Below are 18753 nucleotides of genomic sequence, written 5' to 3'. Positions count from 1 at the left end.
GAATGACACATGTAAACACTCAATAAGTGTTCATTGTTATTGCTACTACTTCTATTAATTAAAAATATTTACAATATGCCTAATCTGTACTCTTCATATTTAGAGCTGTTTATGTTTACAAAGCACTTACATATTATCTGATTTGGTTCTTGAAGCTGAACAATCTAGTGAGGCAGATTATATAAGTATTATTTGAGGTTTATGAATGAAGCATAAAATAGAGAAATCGAAGTCTCCAAAGGCACAAACCTAGTTCCCTCTCCAACTCTGAAATCTACATTGCCAACTAAGAAATCTCCCCCTGGGGCCTCAAAATCAATGTGGACAAAATGGAATTATATACCCCCTTGAAATCTCTTTGTCTTCGTCAGGACCTCACTTGCTCACTGAAGATGGAAGCAACAGTATTTAGTAGTAGGAGCAGCAGCTGTAATCCTGCTCTCACCTCTCCGCACCTAACTGGTCACCAAGCCCCACCCAACCTACCCCCCTCCCTCTCTCAGATGGCTCCTGTTCCCCATTTGCACGGGCTTTCCGCACTTATCACAGACTTACCACAGTAATGTCCTAACTGGTCTCCCTGTCTTACTCCCCTCACTCTACCCCCCATACGCCTACTCATGTCATCCTTCCAAGTGCAGAACTGATCGTGTAGCTTACTTAATTCCTCAGTGGGAACCTTGGGTAAAAATTACTTTCCTTAAAATAGCATCCAGTGCATTCATGATCTGTGTCCCTTCTACCATATCAAGAGGCCCGAACCTGTATAATTATTATCACACGTACTTGGCCTATCTTTATAATGATTGTTTTTGTATACTTAACCAAGACCATAAACTCATAATCATGGACTTAGTTGTATTTATGTTCTCAACACCAGCCAACCAGTGTCTAGCACATAGAAAGCATCAATATATTCCAGATGCATTAATAAATGGTCAGAAAATGTCTGTACCATATGATTAGGAAACACATATCCAACAGCATCTGGCACATACAAGGGTCTCAGTTAAATGTTTAGTGGAGGAACAGATGAGCTGATTGCTGGTTCAGTGATAATAACAAGACACTTTTTCTTACTTTGTCTGCAAGGAACTGGTTGCGACGCTCTTCAATGAGTTTTTCCACAGCTCTCCTGTGTTCTAGTTGCTTCATTCTTTGTCTCTGAGCATTCATCAGTTCTATCCGATCATCCTCGGCAAGCTTAGCTAGCATAGCCTTTCTAAAGGTCTCCTCCTCTTCTTTTGCAGCCTGGAGTACTAATTCCTTCAGGGCCATTTGTTCTATAAAATTTTGCCTCAACTCCTTTTGCTTTTTCAATTTCTCTTCTGCTTCCTCCTAAACAACAATCCATATAAACATTAATTCAGTAACTGTTTCTTTACAGATTTATAAAGAAAGGGTGGATAGAGTTTGGTCAAGTGCAGTGTTACAATATGAAATAAAACTGAAAAATTAAGCCTTTTCCTTTTAAGACTCGTTGGATAAATGACATGTTACCTTTGGATTGCCTTCTTTTATTTTTAAATTTTAATTTGTATATATTTTGGAAGGAGCTGATAAAATTTTTTTGCACACCTGAGGTTTTAAATCTGACCTGTGAAAGTTGTACCCACTATGAATCATTCTAGAATCTTGCCTTTCACTGTAGTTCAAATCACTGGTAAATATTTTTCAAAATAATAATCTAGAAGTGACAAGTTTTTTGGGAAAATTCAAATTTGTTGCAGTTAAAGTCTCTTCCTACAAGCTTTAATTTTCTTAACATTTTATTAAGAAAAAATTTCAAACATAATTGAAAAATGTTTACAGTGACCACCCATATAACACCTAGATTCTATCAGTAACATTTTCCTGTTTTTGCTTAATTGTCTGTCCAATTAGGACTGATGTAAATTTTAATTCCTTCAACGAGCCTTGCCTAATTCTAACACAATTTCCAGGAGGTAAGCCATATCCTCAAGGCATTCAGAATACAGCCTTACCAACAGCTGTATGGGCAGGGTTTTTACAGGTAACACAAACTATCAGGGATTTACTACGGGCCAGCAGGTGGCATAGAGAACCTCCGAGAGGGACAGGGAACCAGCCGCCATCTTGGTTAGTATCTATTTTTGGTAGAGTTAACCATCACGGCTGAAATTCCGTTTTGGTAACTCTACCAAAACTACTCCCAATGACGCAGTCTTCTACATGTGACCGCAACCTCACTTTGCCCACTTCTGTCCTCACACCTTGAGGTGCAAGGACAACTTGGGAGATAACCTAGGTCCTGTGAAGAATTCTAGCTAAAGGAAGAGAAATGTGGTTTCAACTTTACAGTCTTTATAATAAACTAAGAAAAAAAGATAGGAGTGGGTTTTAAGTGAGTCAATCTGGAATATCAGTTAAAGTAACTTTGTTCATTGTCTTGAATATTCAACCTCTTTTTCCTCACTTAGTTCTATCTAATCTGTTCAAATCCCAACTCTAGAAAGTCTTTTTCTAATCACTCTAATTCCTGCATATCTCTTTTTTGATACATTTGATACCATTTAATTTTCCCAACATTTAATTTTATTTCATATACCCATGGCATATTTTTTTATTATTTTATATATCATATCTATTATTTTACATTGGGATGCTGAGCACAGCGTTTTTATGATATTATAGTTTGTGTTCATCTGCCATGGATGATATAGAAGTCAGAAGCCCCAGTGAAGGCACATATTGTCTCAGCTCTGAATTCCTCTAGCGCTTATCGTAACACATTGCACACAGAAAACACACATTGAACCAAAAGAACTGTTGACGTCTCCTGGCATCCATCTCCCATACAAATTTGAGTTTGATCCAACCAATAGTAAAGACATCTGGCTAAAAATCAGGGAAGTGTTAGCAAAACAAAACACAATTCATTACTTTTTTTTTTTTTTCCTACTAGAAAAGTGTTCTTGTACTCTTTGATCTGTCTGGATCAGGATTTTATATATATGTAATATGGACTGCATAATTTTACAACCTATAATGTGGTTTAAGAAATAGCTATTCACTGAAGGTCTGAAATAATTTGCTGTAAAACTACTCTGAAGCTGGAAACTTTTAGAGGTATCTTGGTCTGGGTTCTCCTCTGAAAGCAGAGCCTTACACAAATATTTGTATACACATATTTTATGAGAGAAGATCTCAGAAAGCAGCAGTGAGGGACAAGCAGAGAGAAATAGGGAAGAAAGAAAAGTCCTAACACATGGGTGCATCACTGAACTGGTTCTTATGTGGGCAACTATGGCTTAAGCCTGCCAGGACCTTGTAAGGAATGCATGTAGCACCTTTCAGGTCAGTCCCCAAGGCTGACAGGAAGAAGCATCTACCCCTTCATTTCTGTCCCCTGTTGGTTGAGGGATGCCCCAGAGGGTGTTAACTCTGGCCCTCACCAACACCACCACACTTTAGGAATCTGTCAGCAGAGTCAGTGTAAGGCCTCACAAGTGTTCTCCACAGCTGTCACGGAAATCAAAGATGGGGCTAAGAGGGTATGAGGCAAGGCACGAAAAGCTTTTCACATAGGATATATCCTTAGTGATCTTATCTGCTTTTTCTACATTTTTTTGAAATCACTATGTTTTCTATGCAGAAAATTGTACCATGAATATTTTTCCCGTTTGTTGAGTATACAGTTGAATGACCCTTTCACTATTTGTTTAAGAAGATTTATGGGGCGCCTGGGTGGTGCAGTCGTTAAGCGTCTGCCTTTGGCTCAGGGCGTGATCCTGGCGTTCTGGGATCGAGTCCCACATCAGGCTCCTGGGCTGGGAGCCTGCTTCTTCCTCTCCCTCTCCCCTGCCGTGTTCCCTCTCTCGCTGTCTGTCACATAAATAAATAAAATCTTTAAAAAAAAAAAAAAAGATTTATTTTAGAGTAGAGGGGGGAGGGCAGAGAGAGAGGGAGAGAGAATCTTAAGCAGACTCCACACTAAGCATGAAGCCCGACGTGGGGCTCCATCTCACCATCTCACAACTGTGAGATCACAAACGTGAGCTGAAACCAAGAGTTGGACACTCAACTGACTGTGCCACCCAGGCGCCCCACCTTTCACTATATTCTAATCTTTTTCCTATATAGACCCGTTAGTCTTCTCAATTTGGTTTTGTTTTTCTTTAAAGTTTTTCCAGAGTAAAAGCCCTGCCCCCCAATACTAAGTAAGATTAATTAATGCTAATGTATTTTCCTGACTTTTAGGAAATTTCCACTTGTGTCTTTATGATTTCCTTCCATATTCTTGCCTCATACTTGAATTTGTATTGTTTTTCTAAGTTACTGAGTTGGCTGCCTAGATAAGTTTTACCTGTGTTTCTTGTTTAATAATGAATTGCCTCAGAGATCAGTTTTATAAATCTGATAAGATTTTGATATGTAGTAATCTGATCCTCTAAATTACCTGCAGATTTCCTCTTCAACCAATAGATGAAAACAATATTTTTAGATTCTCAGTTAAAAAATGAAAATATAGTGGTGTTAAACACCATTTCCCCTTGTGTTATTCTGACAGACTTTCTTTGAAGTATGTAACTTTAAGCTATTAACTCTCCAATGTTTCACAGAAAATTAAATGTTTATTCTGCAATATCTTGTCGATTATACCTTTCATCTGTGATATCTGGGATTCATTTGATGTTCTACTTTTGTGATGATGACCTTGCCTGTCTGCTTCCCATTTGTTCATATATACCTTCATCCATCATTTTATTCTTAACTTTTTTGGGTAATTTGATATTAGATATATCTAAATCGATTACATTAAGTTGTTTTTAAAAAGAAATGTACATATTTTATATTCTTATATGCAGTTAATCAAGAATATACATGCAATTGGTTTTGATATCAATACACGGTATCTATTCCCTCCTCCCTGATGAAAAAGTATATCTAAAATGATCTGTTTTGATACAGCTGAAAAATATTAAAAATACTAATAGCTAACAATTTATTGTATATTGGCTATTCGTATATTTGTTTTATGAAATGTTTGTTCAGACTTCTTGCTCATTAAAAAAAACTGGGTTCTTTATATTCTATTATTGAGTTATAAGCAATCTTTCTACATTCTGAATAAAAGGTTTTTGTAAGATACATGTAGGGAATACTGTTTTCCACACTGTGGCTCGCATTTACATTTTCCTAAGTGTTAGGAAGTTCTTAGTTTTGATGAAACCCAATTTCAATTTCTTTTTCCTTTATGGATCATGCCTTTTTTATCCTACTAAAAAATCTTCACCCTTCTCAAAGTCATAAAGTCTTACTGCTGTTTTCTTCTAGAAATTTTGTAGTTTCAGCTTTTTTGTTTGTCTCATTAATTTTTGTATATAATAAGACAGAAAATAATAAGCTGGCGGGCAGGGGAAATTGGAAGAGGTTGGTAAAAGCGTACGAAGTTCAGCTATAAGATGAATAAGGTCTGAGGAGCTAATGTAAGTGTAGTTAATAACACGGTATTATAGAACTAAAATTTGCTAAGAGTACAACTTAAATGCTCTCATCAAAAAGATAAATGTGTGAGGTGATAGATGTTAATTAACTAGCTGGAGAGAATCATTTCCCAAAGTAAACATATATCAAATCACCATAACGTATACTTTAAATATCTTACAATTTTATATGTCAATTATACTTCAAGAAAGCCGATATTAAAAGTCAGTGAACTTGAAAAACCAAAAGCAAGAGTGACCAAAAATAGAAACACATTACCAATATCAGAAATGAAACATGGGCTAGCACTGGAGACCCTGCAGACATCCAAAGGATAATAAGGGAATAGTATGAACAATTCTACACACATAATACAACTGAGACAAAATGGATAACTTCCTTAACCACAAGTCACTAATATAACGAAAAATGAAGATCATTTGAATTGCCCTATAACTATTAAGGACATTGAATAAATAATTTAAAACTCAAAAAATAAAACTCCAGGGCCAGATGGTTTCCCTAGAGAGTCTACCAAATGTTTAATGAAGAATTAAAACTAATTTTATACAATCTTCCAGAAGATAGAAGAGGGAACACCTCCCCATTTATTTTATGAAAATATTATTAATTTGACACCAGTATAAAAACAGAAAACTAAAAACCAATATTCCTCATGAATATGGATGAAAAAATCCTTAGCATATCAGAAAATAGAATCCAGCCATATATTAAAAGAATTATACACCAGTGCAAAGTGGGATTTATTCCAGTGAATGAAGACCGGTTCAGTATTCAAAAAAATCAATGTAATCCCCCAGGGTAAAGAAGAAAAAGCACATCTTATCTATAAATGTAGAAAAAGCATCTGACAAAATTTAATATTCCTTCATGATAAAAACCTTCAGAAAAATAGGGATAGAAGAGAACTTCCTCAACTTAATAAAGAGCATCTATCCACAAAACAAAGTACAATTAACAGAATGCTTTCCCCTTAAATAGGCAACAAAGAAAGTTGATGTCTATCACCTCACTCTTACTCAACATAGTGGTAGCCAATGCTAAAAGTTTTAGCCAGTCCAATAAAGTAAGAAAAGGAAATAAAACCAATACAGATGAAGAAATAAAACTGTCCCCATTCGCAGAAAACATGACTAGCTATATACAGGAAAAAAAAAAAAAACCTCTTAAAGTTACTAAGTGAATACAGCAAGGTTGTGAGATACAAGATAAATATAAAACAGTTAATTCACTAATGAGTCCGTGGACACTGAAATTAAAATTTCATCATAAATGGAATGTGCTAACAAAGCATATATAGGATTTGTATGCTGAAAACTATAAACCAGTGAGGAAAATATTCGAAGATGATCTAAATAAGTGGGAATCCTACTATGGTCATGGACTGGTAGATTCAACATAGTGAACATGTCAATTCTCCCCAAATTGATACTTAGATTTCATGTAATGCCTATCAAAATCCCAGAAGGCTATTTTTGTAGATAGAGATAAGATTATTCTAAAGTGTATATGGAAAGGATAAAGTAAATCTGAAGAATGATTATATAGCTACAGTAACCAAAACTGTGTGGTATTGGTGGAGGGACAGATACATAGGTCAACAGAACAAAACCCATACAAATATACTCAACCACGTTTTAATAAAGTTGCAAAAGCAATTAGATGTAGGATAGAAAATCTTTTCAACAAATGGTATGGGGCAACTGAACATCTAAAAGCAAAAACCTTAACCCAAGTTTCATACCCTATATAAAATATTAACTGAAAATAGATCACAGATTCATATGTAAAAGTAATAAAGTTTTAGGAAAAAAAATTCTTCAGGATTTAGGCAGAAACTTCCTAGAATTGATGTCAAATTATCTATAAAAATTGAGATTGGTCAACTGGACCTCATAGTAACTGAAAAGATTTGTTTGGAGCAAGACCCTGCTACGAAGATGAAAAGACAAGCTACAGACTAAGAGAAAATCTCTGTAAACCTGCACACCTGACAAAGGACGAGCATCTAGAATACATAAAGAACTCTCAAACCTCTACAATCATCGAACAAACAACCCAACTAGAAAACTGGAAGTCCTCCTAACCTGAGGTCAGAATATATTATTCAACACTATGTCCTGGGGTTTTCTGACTACTTATTCAGTATACTCATCAGAAGGAATATTGAAATCTTCACCTATAATTATAGATTTGTCTCTTTCTCTTTTCAGTTTTATTTCAACCATTTTGAAGCTTTACAAAGGTTCATCCACCTTTAGGGCTGTTATATCCACTAGATGAATTTACCCTATTAGCATCACGATTTCCATCCTAACTTGCTTTTGATTAGTTTTTAGTATAGCCCTCTCCATCCTTTTGTACTTAAACTATATGTCTTCATATTCAAATTGTGTTTCTTACAGATAAGACAGCTGAATCACACCTTTTATGCTGTTTGTTAACTGCTGCCTAGGTCTAGCTTTTTTATCCAGCCTGAAAATTTTTCTTCTAATAGGGTTTTGTTTTGTTTTAAAGCTTTTATTTACTTATCTGACAGAGAGAGAGAGAGAGAAATAGCACGTGCACAAGCAGGGGGAGGGGCAGAGGGAGAGGTAGAAATAGGCTCTCCGATGAGCAGGGAGCCTGATGTGGGGCTCAATCCCAGGCCCTGGGATCATGACCTGAGCTAAAGGCAGACGCTTAACTGACTCAGCCACCCAGGCGCCCCCAATTTTAGCGTTTACACTGTTTACACATAATGTAATTATCAATGTGGTTGGGTTTAGATCTACCATTTTTCTACTGCTTCATCTCAAAATGTATTCTTCTCTATGTTAATCATTCTTTCCTTCCAAAACTTACTTTTAGTTTCATCTTATGTATTTCGGCTTGTTCTTCCTGGTATAATTCTTGTCTCACTTGTTCCAAATCTTCACGTTGCCGCAGCATTTCTTCCAATTTCTGAGTCAGCTATTAAATTTTTAAAGAAACACACAAACGTTAATAGGAAACAAATTCTGTAACAAGTATTTCAGAATTTCTCCAACGTTAAAGTGGTTATTTTAATACCGTGTTCTGAAGCTGTAGCCTTTTTTCCTCATTTTCTTGAACTTTTGCCATCCTATCTTCTTCTCTTTGTTGCTGCATGTTGGCGAATTCTATGATTTTTCTGTTTTCTTCTTCCATCTCTTCACGTTTCTTCTTTCTCCAGAGAGCCTGCTCTTTCTGAAACTCTTCTATATACCTTCGAGTTACATTCATTTTTTCTAACTTTTGTTGTCTTTCCCTAAAAAGCAATAGTGAGTGCAGTTTTACAGTAAGAGAAATAATATTGAAAAATGCGTCATTTCCTTCAGTTGATAATAATGTGGGCAAAAATAGTTTTTCTTTTTATTTATTTACTTATTTGAGAGAGAGAGCAAGCACAAGCAGGGGGAGGGACAGAGGGAGAAGGAGAATCTCAGGCAGACTCGCCACTGAGCATGGAGCCTGACGTGGGGCTCGATCTCATGACCCTGAGATCATGACCTGAACTGAAATCAAGAGTCGGATGCTTAACTGACAGAGCCACCCAGGCACCCCACAGCTTTTCTACTTAAGAGTTTATTCATTCATTAATACCACAAACATTTTGAATATCCACTATGTGCCATGAAATATAATGATAGGTATGAATCTTCTAAGTAAAATACTACTTACACCTCTCCTCTAAGCTATTAATGAAGTTTTATGCATCTCACTTCAAAAAGGCCAACAACCTGTCTGCATAAGCCCAGCAGCACTCTATACTTCAGCTGTCTCGCAAAGAAATGATCAGAATACAAGTCCTCTGACATGATATGGGCATACTTAAGAAAAACAAAGGTTTAATCATTCTGTTACTTAATAAACATTTGTTATCAGGTAATTATCATACTTACAAAGAAACAAGTTGATCTCAGTTTATATAACTGTAACATTTATTGAGGACTTACTATGTACTAGGCACTGTTCAGTTGCTTTACATCTTCAAAACAAACTTAAGATAAATCGCATCTCAATGTTTAGGCATGTAAAGAAGCTGGGATAAACTTACAATTGATCTTCTTCATAGATTTTCCTAACAATTTCATCAATCATGAGTTTCTCTTTTAGTAACTGCTCATACGCTTCCTGCTTTTTCTTTTCTTGTTCTTCAAGTTGTTTCTCTAAATCGAGATAATACTGTGCTTTTACTTTATTCCGTTTGTCCTCCGCAGCATTCTCTTCCTTTACTGCTCTTTCGTGTTCTTCCATCATGGTTTTAGCTATCTCAGCATCACGTTTCTGTTTTTAAAACAAGATTCATCTTTCCGTTTTCAAATGCGTGCACAGTATGATAGAATATTTCAAAACAGATGTAATGAAATATTATAAAGCCTATTGCATAAAATATTTCCATCTGTTGAGATAAAAAGCTAAAGAAAGTTACTGTCACCTGAAGGGTTTGAGTGAGGAGTCAAACCCTAAAGAGGCTTTCCCATTCCTTCAAGTAGGTCTCAAGGAAATACAGGATAAGGATAACTGATAACTCCACATTTGAAAACCGGCAAATAGAAGTACTTTACTCGTGCTATGTTTAAAAAGCAGCAGTCCTCTTTTTCTTTTATTTAAAAGTGGATATAGGCAATTTTTAGCTCCATTGTGCGTCAGCTGCCATTTACAGCAAGGATCATACTCTTTTTCAGACAGATCTACCATTAAACAGCTCTGAGCAGCTCTCATGTTTCTTCCAGCCTAAACCTACTTTCTTGCCACTGGCCTTTGAAGTCTCTCATTTCTCATTTATTAAATGCCCTTTATAATCATTTAACTTAAAAGAGTCATATACACCACTGTGTCTGTTTTCTGTAGCTTTTTTAAGATTTTATTTATTCATTGGACAGAGAGAGAGACAGCCAGTGAGAGAGGGAACACAAGCAGGGGGAGTGGGAGAGGAAGAAGCAGGCTCCCAGCAGAAGAGCCTGATGTGGGGCTCGATCCTGAAACACCCGGATCACGCCCTGAGCCGAAGGCAGAGGCTTAACGACTGAGCCACCCAGGTGCCCCTGTTTTCTGTAGCTTTTAACTCACTCATTCAAGACCATTCTGAGTTAGAGACAATCTTGCTTCTTAACTACGTTAAACCCCTTATTTGTTTTGAACATTTTGAAATCATTAACCAAGTAAGTTATAAATTAAATATGCTGAGGCAATTTTTATTACCTTTTACCATTATGATCATAATCCAATGCTAGAATAGGTTAATAGCATCAAACAGACAAGGAGAAACAGATTAAAATATGAATGCTGAGTGCCATTCCTGATCTAATTGACGCCTTAACCATATACGCGATTAATAGGACTTGACCAAAACGCCTTCTCTGCTTCTATTTTCTTATCATATGCTATACCAGGTTCTTTAAAAAAATGAGAAATGATAAAAACACTTATGTACACATTGCCATACGCTTATAGAGATACAATATTCTCATTTCACAGATATGGCTAAAGCTCAGAAAGACAGAGCCCAAACTAGCACCTAAATGTCTCAACACCTAGTCAAGTTCTAAGACTATTTGAGTTTAAGTTTTGTGGACCAATTTTATTTAGAAAATGGTGTCAATTCTTTAAGGAGGCAGATTAAAATGTACAATTGCTTTGAGAAACCTCAAATATTAGGATAAAACTGCCAGCTGCTAGCCAAAGAGCACATTGTTTACGTTCTACTTTATTTTTGCGAGCTTAGAAAAGAACTACATGTCCTAGGAAATGAAGTCTCCTCATGCTCTCCTACAACCTACCAAACCAAAGGCCATCCCAGTCAGTAGCATGCTGTGTAATGCTCCAGACTTTTCCTATTCTAACACACATGCACCCACACATCGCTATGGCCAGCATCTCCTCGTATGAGATGTCTATATCACACTGCGCTGGTTAAATATTTGATATTATTCCTCTAATTGTATGTGTGCGTCAATATGTGTGTGTTGATATCACACATCGGTTGATAAAATGCACATACAGGTTTAAGAAAAAGTTGGTCTGTGATACATATTACTCTCTAACTTACAGCTTGCTTTTTTCTTTTTAACCTATACTATATTCAGACCAACTTTGAAAGCCAGAACATTTCCCTCTACCTCTTCTCTTTAATAGCTACATAACGTCTTTGAAAGGGATCTAGGAGAGAGGAAACTCTACCACCAAAATGCTCTACACAATAATACAAAAACAAGATAAAGGAACTTACAAGACCATGTAAGGTTGCAGTCAGAACTTTTCATCTACATCTAGCCCTTCCGTGGGACCATGAGCACTCAAGTGATGGTGTGCACCTGCTTTTAAGTGTTAACTCAATAAACCCTATTCTACATTTACTGTATAACACTACTGTTGAGTGTGTCTGAAACTCCTCTGCCCAAGAATAACTCTTTCCCTGAACTTGGCAGTATGTCAGGAGTTAGAAAAGGGGACAAAAATAGAAACAGGGGAAGAAGACATAGCTACTTACAAAACAGGCAAGTTTTCTGCCTAAAATTATAAAACACTTTAATTTTTGAAACATTTAACAAATACAAAATATAATAACCTTCTAAAATATATTGATCACACTAACAACTTGTACTGTATTGGTTTGTCAAAGAATACTCAGAGACCACAAGGAATGCTCGGACTTACTGAATATAGCTATTCATTCTAAACAGCAACCTCATTCTTTGTGTCTCTGAAAGGCTCTAACATTAAATTAAACAAGGCTCACTATTAAATAATCTATGAGTTCCTGTACCTTAAGGATCTGAAAAGTATAAAAGTATTTAGGAAAACTAGCAGTGTAAATTCTTTATAGTATGTAGCAATTTTCACAAAATTGGTCTATTTTTGGTTTCCTAAATTTAGCTAAAAACATAGAAAACATAATGACCAGAAACATGATTACCATTTGCTCGTATTTAATGGCATCCTTCTCTGCAATCTGAGCTGCCCTTTCTTTATTCATGTAAGCTGCTTTTAATTTCTTCTCCAATTCTCTGAGCTCAATACTGTTTAAAAAAAAAAAAGAAATTTAAAATTGAGGACCATATTTCTCTTAATATTTTAAAAGTCTATATTCTAAATTTAAAAACTTTTTTCTAAATTTGTAAAAGCTATTATTAAATACCTTGAAAACAATATCCTTTCCTCCCTTCACCCAAAGAAAAATCAGAATGCGTATGAAATGAGGCATTTTATAATTAATTTTCCAGACAAATCAACACTTTTATTTCCAATAATCATCACTAACAATCTTTTTGCCAGAGTGTGACACAGAGAAGATGCTTTATCAATATTGGTTAAAACTTCTGTCCAGCTACTAATGCTATCGAGCTGAAAGAACTATAGTGGAGTGGTTTAAAGCAAGTTACTTGAATTTTGTACCTCGGTTTTGTGTAGCTATGGGAATTAGTTAATGTATATAAAAAGCTTAGAAAAGTACGTGTTACACAGTAAACACCATGAATGGTAACTATTTTTTGATGATGATGATGAAGAGGAATGACCCTATGGGCAAGTTTGCTTCATTTCTCTGGACTTGTTTACTTATCTGTTAAAAATGAGGATTGCCCCCAGATAATCTCTAAACTGCTTTTGAATCTATCCCTTCCCTAGCTATAGTGGAAAACAATATGCCATATACACCTTTCCATTTTAATGTGCCGTCATAATTCCAAATACGAGAATTCTGAGTTGGAAGGGTCCTTAGATGTTAATTAGATGCACATCTTAATTCTTTTTAAAAATATTATTTATTTTAGACAGAGAGAGTGGGGGTGGGGGAAGCAGAGGGAGAGAGAGTCTGAAGCAGACTGTGCACTGAGCCTAGAGCCCACAGGGCTTGATCTCACAACTCTGAGATCAAGGCCTGAGCTGAAACCTAGAGTCAGATGCTTGACCAACTGTACCACCCGGGTGCCCTGAGCACATCTTCATTCTCACTAGAACAGATGCACTCACCTAATTATCAACAAGCTACAAGTACCCTATACCTCCAAAGAGACAGTCATCGTGGGTAAGAGGAGAGCTATTCTTGGTGTTGTGATGTATCCTTCTTGCCCTTACTATTGTAGGTGTAAATGTTTATGACACAAGATTGCTTTCTTTCATAAAAATAATATAAATGAGGATTAAGTTTCTAGGTAGTCTACATATTTTATTCTAACAGCCTGCAATATATTTACAAGGGTTTTTGTTGGAGTTAGGTATTAGTATTTGTAAACCAACGTATGAAGCCAATCACAATTTACGGTATTACCTCTCCAAAACACAGTGCACCAAATTCCAAATAACTAACATGCAAATAAATGACTTTCATTTGAAGGACAAGTACACACATTTCTACTGGATATATACCTAGGAGTGAAATTTCTGAGTCGCAGGGTAGGCTGTGTTCAAATGTAGTAGAAAATGCCAGCTTTCCAATGCTTTGCACAGCTTTACATTCATAGTGCTTAAGCACTCCCACTGCCACACATCCCAGCAACACTTTTTAGTCTTGTCATTCTTTTTCAGTTTAACCACTCTTATGGGTGTGTAATAATCACTGGGGTTTTGTTTCCCTATTATTAAAATGAAATAGACCTTTTCATATGTTTGAGTCATTTCTACATCTTCTGTGAAGTTTTCAATATTTTTTGCCCATTTTTAGACTAAATTGTCTACGTCTTATTGTTGCATAAAGTTCTTTATATATTCTCAAGTCTTTTGCTTATATGCATTGCAATATTTTATTATAGTCTGTACTTACTCTCACTGTGGTTTCTTTAGGTGAAGAGAAGTATTCTAATTCACCAATCTTTTTCTTCATTGTCAATGACTTCTGTGTCATGTTTTAAGAAATGTTGCCTACTGCACAGACATAAAGGTATTTTCTTATATTAGTCTCTCAAAACGTTGTTTCACCATTGACTTTTAGACTACAATCATTCAAGAATTGATTTCTGTATGTAGTGTGAAGTGAAAGTCAAGTTCGTTTTTGTACATATGGCTACTGAATTGATCCAGTGCCATTTTATAAAACTGTGCATTTCTGAATGCTCTGCAGTACCAGAGCAGTGACAGTGCTCTGCAGTGTCATAAAGTTGAAGTGTGCATCTATGCATGGATCTGTTTTTGAATACATCCCATTCTTCCTCAAACTGGGGTTCCATAAGGGAATTAAGCCCCACAGAAGACTATATTTCAATTTTCTCATAGACAGTATATAGTTGGTATTGTTTAGATCGATAAGAGGTTAGTTAATTCATTACAGGTGACAGATGCCTTAGGCCATTAGGGTTTAAATGTTCTGGGTGAGAAGATCTGCTCCATTCTATTCCATTGATCCATTTGTTTATTCTGTGCTAAAACCACACTATCGTAATTATTGTAGCTTTATAATAATTCTTCATATCCTAGAGAATAAGTGTCCAGTTTTGGTCTTCTTAGCCATTCTTGGTACTTTGCATTTCCGTATACATTTCAGAATAAACTTGTCAAGTGTCACAATTAAACTGGTTGAGATTCTGATTAGGATGATACTGAATTTAAAAATCAACCTGGAGAGTATTGACATGTTCACAATACTGAGTCTTCAATAAACATGGTATATCCTTCCAATTACTTAGGTTTTTAAAAACTATACTGATAATGGTTTATTTTCGTTTTCTTTCAGTGTTGAGGTTTTATACCTCTTTCATTAGGAATTTTTTATGCTCTTGCACAAATTATTTTGAAAATTTCATTCTCTAGTTGTTGATTTACAGAAATACAATTAATGTATATTGACGTCACATCCAACAACACTGCTGAACTTACAATTTATAGATTCTTCTGGATTTTTACATACACAATCATATCATCTGGGAATAAAGTTTTATTTCTTTACTGCCAATCCTAACACCTCTCATTTACTTTTCTTGCATTATTGCACTGGCTAATTATGTCCAGTACAAAGATAAGTAGAAGATACTATAGCAAACATCCCTGTCTTAATAGACGTAAAGTGTTTCATGTTTACCATTAAGTATGATGTTACTGTAAACTCCATTTTATTCCTAATTTCCTAATTCTTCTTTAAATCTTAGAATGATGTTGATTTATATCAATTGGCTTTTTCTGCTCATATGGTTTTTCTATTATATTCTCTTAACGGGATGAATTACATTTATTGATTTTCTAGTTAAACCAACTTTGTATTCCCAGGATCAGTTAAATTTAGTCAGATGGAATATCTTTCTCACATGCCATTGGATTTGATACTAATTTCAGATTACAGTAGCTAAATTCAAGAGAAAAATTACTCTATAATTTTTTATCCTATTCGGGTACTGATCTGATTAAAATCAATTGGGAAGTGTTCCCTCTTTTGCCATTCTGCAAACCTACATGAGACTGGTGTTATCATTTGAGTGTTTGGTAAAATTCACCAATCACCAAGCCATGTAGGTTTCTTTGTGAACAAGGTTAATTATAGATGTAATATCTCTAAAATTTATAGAAACATTTAGGTTTCTGTTACAACTTATGCCAGTCAGTTTGGTAAAATGTTCTATTTACAAATTTATCTAAATTTCCAAATTTATTTGTATCAAAAAGATCACAATATCCTATGATCTAGCAAATATTTGTATAAATCTACAGTGATAACCTATCATCCATTCCTAAAATTGGTTATTCAGGAAAAAGATGGCAGAGGACTAGGGAACTTTTCTTCAGCTGGTCCCCTGAATCGAGCTGGATATCTGCCAGACCATCCTGAACACCCACGAAATCAGCCCCAGACGAAGATACATCTGGATCTCTACAAACGAACATCTCCAGCGCTGAGTATTGAGGTACAAAGCAGGGAGCCAAGAAACCGCGCAAAGATATCGGAGGATAAAGGGAAGGGGGAGGGAGCCGCCACACTCGGGCGCCAGGAAGCAGTAGCCACTTGCACTGGGGAACGGGCCAGATTCCTGGACCGGCAGCCACCAAGAAATGAGACTGAGACGGGGAGCTCGGGAGCACGTGTGCGACCAGACTGAAAACCAGCGCTCCCGAGCATGCACGGGAACCGGGGGCAGCTAGCAGTGTTAGAAGCACAAAGGACAGAGATGTGCCAGCCCTGCAAGCGAGGGCTGGGAGAGCGGCTGTGGGGCGCACAGCCCGGGACGCTGCAGGGTTCTTAGCAGCACTGACAGAAACAGAGTTAAAGTGGCCAGGAGAGCTCATGGAGAGCGGACTGCGATCTCTGTTCTGAGACAGAGGCGAGGATACGGCCACTGCTGCTCTGACTCTCAGAAGAATCACAGAAAACCGCCAGGGAAAACCGCCAGGGAAAGCCGCCAGAGAACAAAAGCCTGGAAATACGGGTTCACATTGTGCCCATCCCCACCCCCTCTTACGGGGGGGCAGGGCAACTCTACCCAAACAGGGTTGCCTGAGTATCGGCATGGCAGGCCCCTCCCCCCAGAAGGCAGGCTGAAAAATCAAGAAGCCCACATCCCTAAGGTTCCTATAAAACAAGTGCACATTGCCTGGGTCCTGTCTAATAATTTGGACTCTGTGCAACCCGCAACCACTCATCAGAATGACGAGGAGGAGGACTGCCCCCCAACAAAGAAAAGATACAGACTGTGGCCTCTGCCACAGAACTAATGGATTGAACTCCATTTCTGACAATTTGGTTATGAGTAACAATGGTCAAGATGATGTGTAGGCCTGAAAAAAATATTGACGAAAATATTAACAAGAACATAGAATCTCTAAGGGCAGAAATGAGAGCAAATCTGGCAGAAATTAAAAATCTATGAGTCAAATGCAGTCTAAACTAGACACTCTGACGGCCAGGGTAAATGAGGCAGAAGAACGAATTAGTATATTGGAAGATGGGATGGTAGAAGAGAAAGTAAAAACGGAAACTTGGCTCAAAAAAATCCAATCTCAAGAACGTAGATTACGAGAGATTACTGACTCAATGAAACATTCCAATGTCAGAATCATCAGCATCCCTGCAGTGGTGGAGAAAGAGGTCTAGAAGAGATATGTGAACAAATTGTAGCTAAGAACTTCCCTAATCTGGCAAAGGAAACAAGCATTCATGTCCAGGAGGCAGAGAGGACCCCTCCCAAGGTCAATGAGAACAGACCAAAACCACGTCACATAATACTGCAATTCACAAATATTAGATCCAAGGATACAATCTTGAAAGCAGCCAGGGGGAAGAGAATCCTCACATGCAGAGGGAGGAACATCAGAATAATGTCAGACGTGTCTACAGAAACCTGGCAAGCCAGGAAAGGTTGGCAAGACATATTCAGAGCTCTAACTGAGAAGAACATGCAGCCAAAGATCCTTTATCCAGCAAGGCTCTCATTCAGAATGGATGGAGAGACAAGGACCTTCCAAGACCGGCAGAAACTGAAAGAATATGTGACCACCAAGCCAGCCCTACAAGAAATATTAAGGGGGGGGGGTTCTATAAAAGTAAAAAGACGCCATGAGTGATACAGAATAGAAATTTACAATCTATAGAAACAAAGACTTCACAGGCAACATGACATCATTAAAATCATCTCTCTCTATAATCCCTCTCAAGGTAAATGGCCTAAATGCTCCCATAAAACGCCACAGGGTTGGAGATTGGAAAAAAAGACATGACCCATCCATATGCTGTCTACAAGACAGTCATCTTGAACCTTAAGATACATCCAGACTGAAAGTGAAGGGATGGAGAACGATTTTTCATGCCAATGGACCTCAAAAGAAAGCTGGGGTAGCAATTCTCATATCAGACAGATTAGATTTTAAACTAAAGACTGTAGTTAGAGATACAGAAAGACACTATATTATTCTTAAAGGATATATCCAACAAGTGGATACGACAATTATAAATATCTATGCCCCCCAACAGGGAGCAGCTAGATACACAAGCCAACTCTTAACCAGAATAAAGAGACATACAGATAATAATACATTAATAGTAGGGAACCTCAATACTCCACTCTCAGCAATAGAAAGATCACCTAAGCAGAAAATCAACAGAGAAACAAGAGCTTTGAATGATATACTGGACCAGATGGACCTCATAGATATATACAGAACACTACCTCCCAGAACAACAGAATACTCATTCTTTTTGAATGCACATGGAACGTTCTCCAGAATAGACCATATACTGGGTCACAAAACAGTTCTCGACCGATACCAAAAGACTGAGATTATTCCCTGCATATTCTCAGACCACAATGCTTTGAAATTGGAACTCAATCACAAGGGAAAATTTGGAAGAAACTCAAACACTTG

The 18753-nt window shown here is 36.8% G+C and overlaps 1 protein-coding gene across 1 annotated transcript in view; it reads right to left on the bottom strand.

Moving 5' to 3' along the window:
* MNS1 (meiosis specific nuclear structural 1) overlaps positions 1-18753 on the bottom strand; it is a 77485-nt gene that overhangs the window by 5884 nt on the left and 52848 nt on the right. Inside the window, exons 4-8 of the mRNA XM_040620608.1 lie at positions 12389-12491; positions 9527-9756; positions 8521-8737; positions 8314-8421; positions 1081-1338 (exon numbers count right to left, since the gene is read on the bottom strand). Of these exons, the coding sequence (XP_040476542.1) occupies positions 1081-1338; positions 8314-8421; positions 8521-8737; positions 9527-9756; positions 12389-12491 (916 nt within the window). The remainder of the gene's footprint in view (positions 1-1080; positions 1339-8313; positions 8422-8520; positions 8738-9526; positions 9757-12388; positions 12492-18753) is intronic.

Source organism: Ursus maritimus, unplaced genomic scaffold (assembly GCF_017311325.1).
Source record: "Ursus maritimus isolate PB19 unplaced genomic scaffold, ASM1731132v1 scaffold_35, whole genome shotgun sequence".
NCBI lineage: Eukaryota > Metazoa > Chordata > Mammalia > Carnivora > Ursidae > Ursus > Ursus maritimus.
The sequence above is the reverse complement of the archived record's forward strand: the minus strand, read 5'-3'. Positions and strand labels throughout refer to the sequence as shown.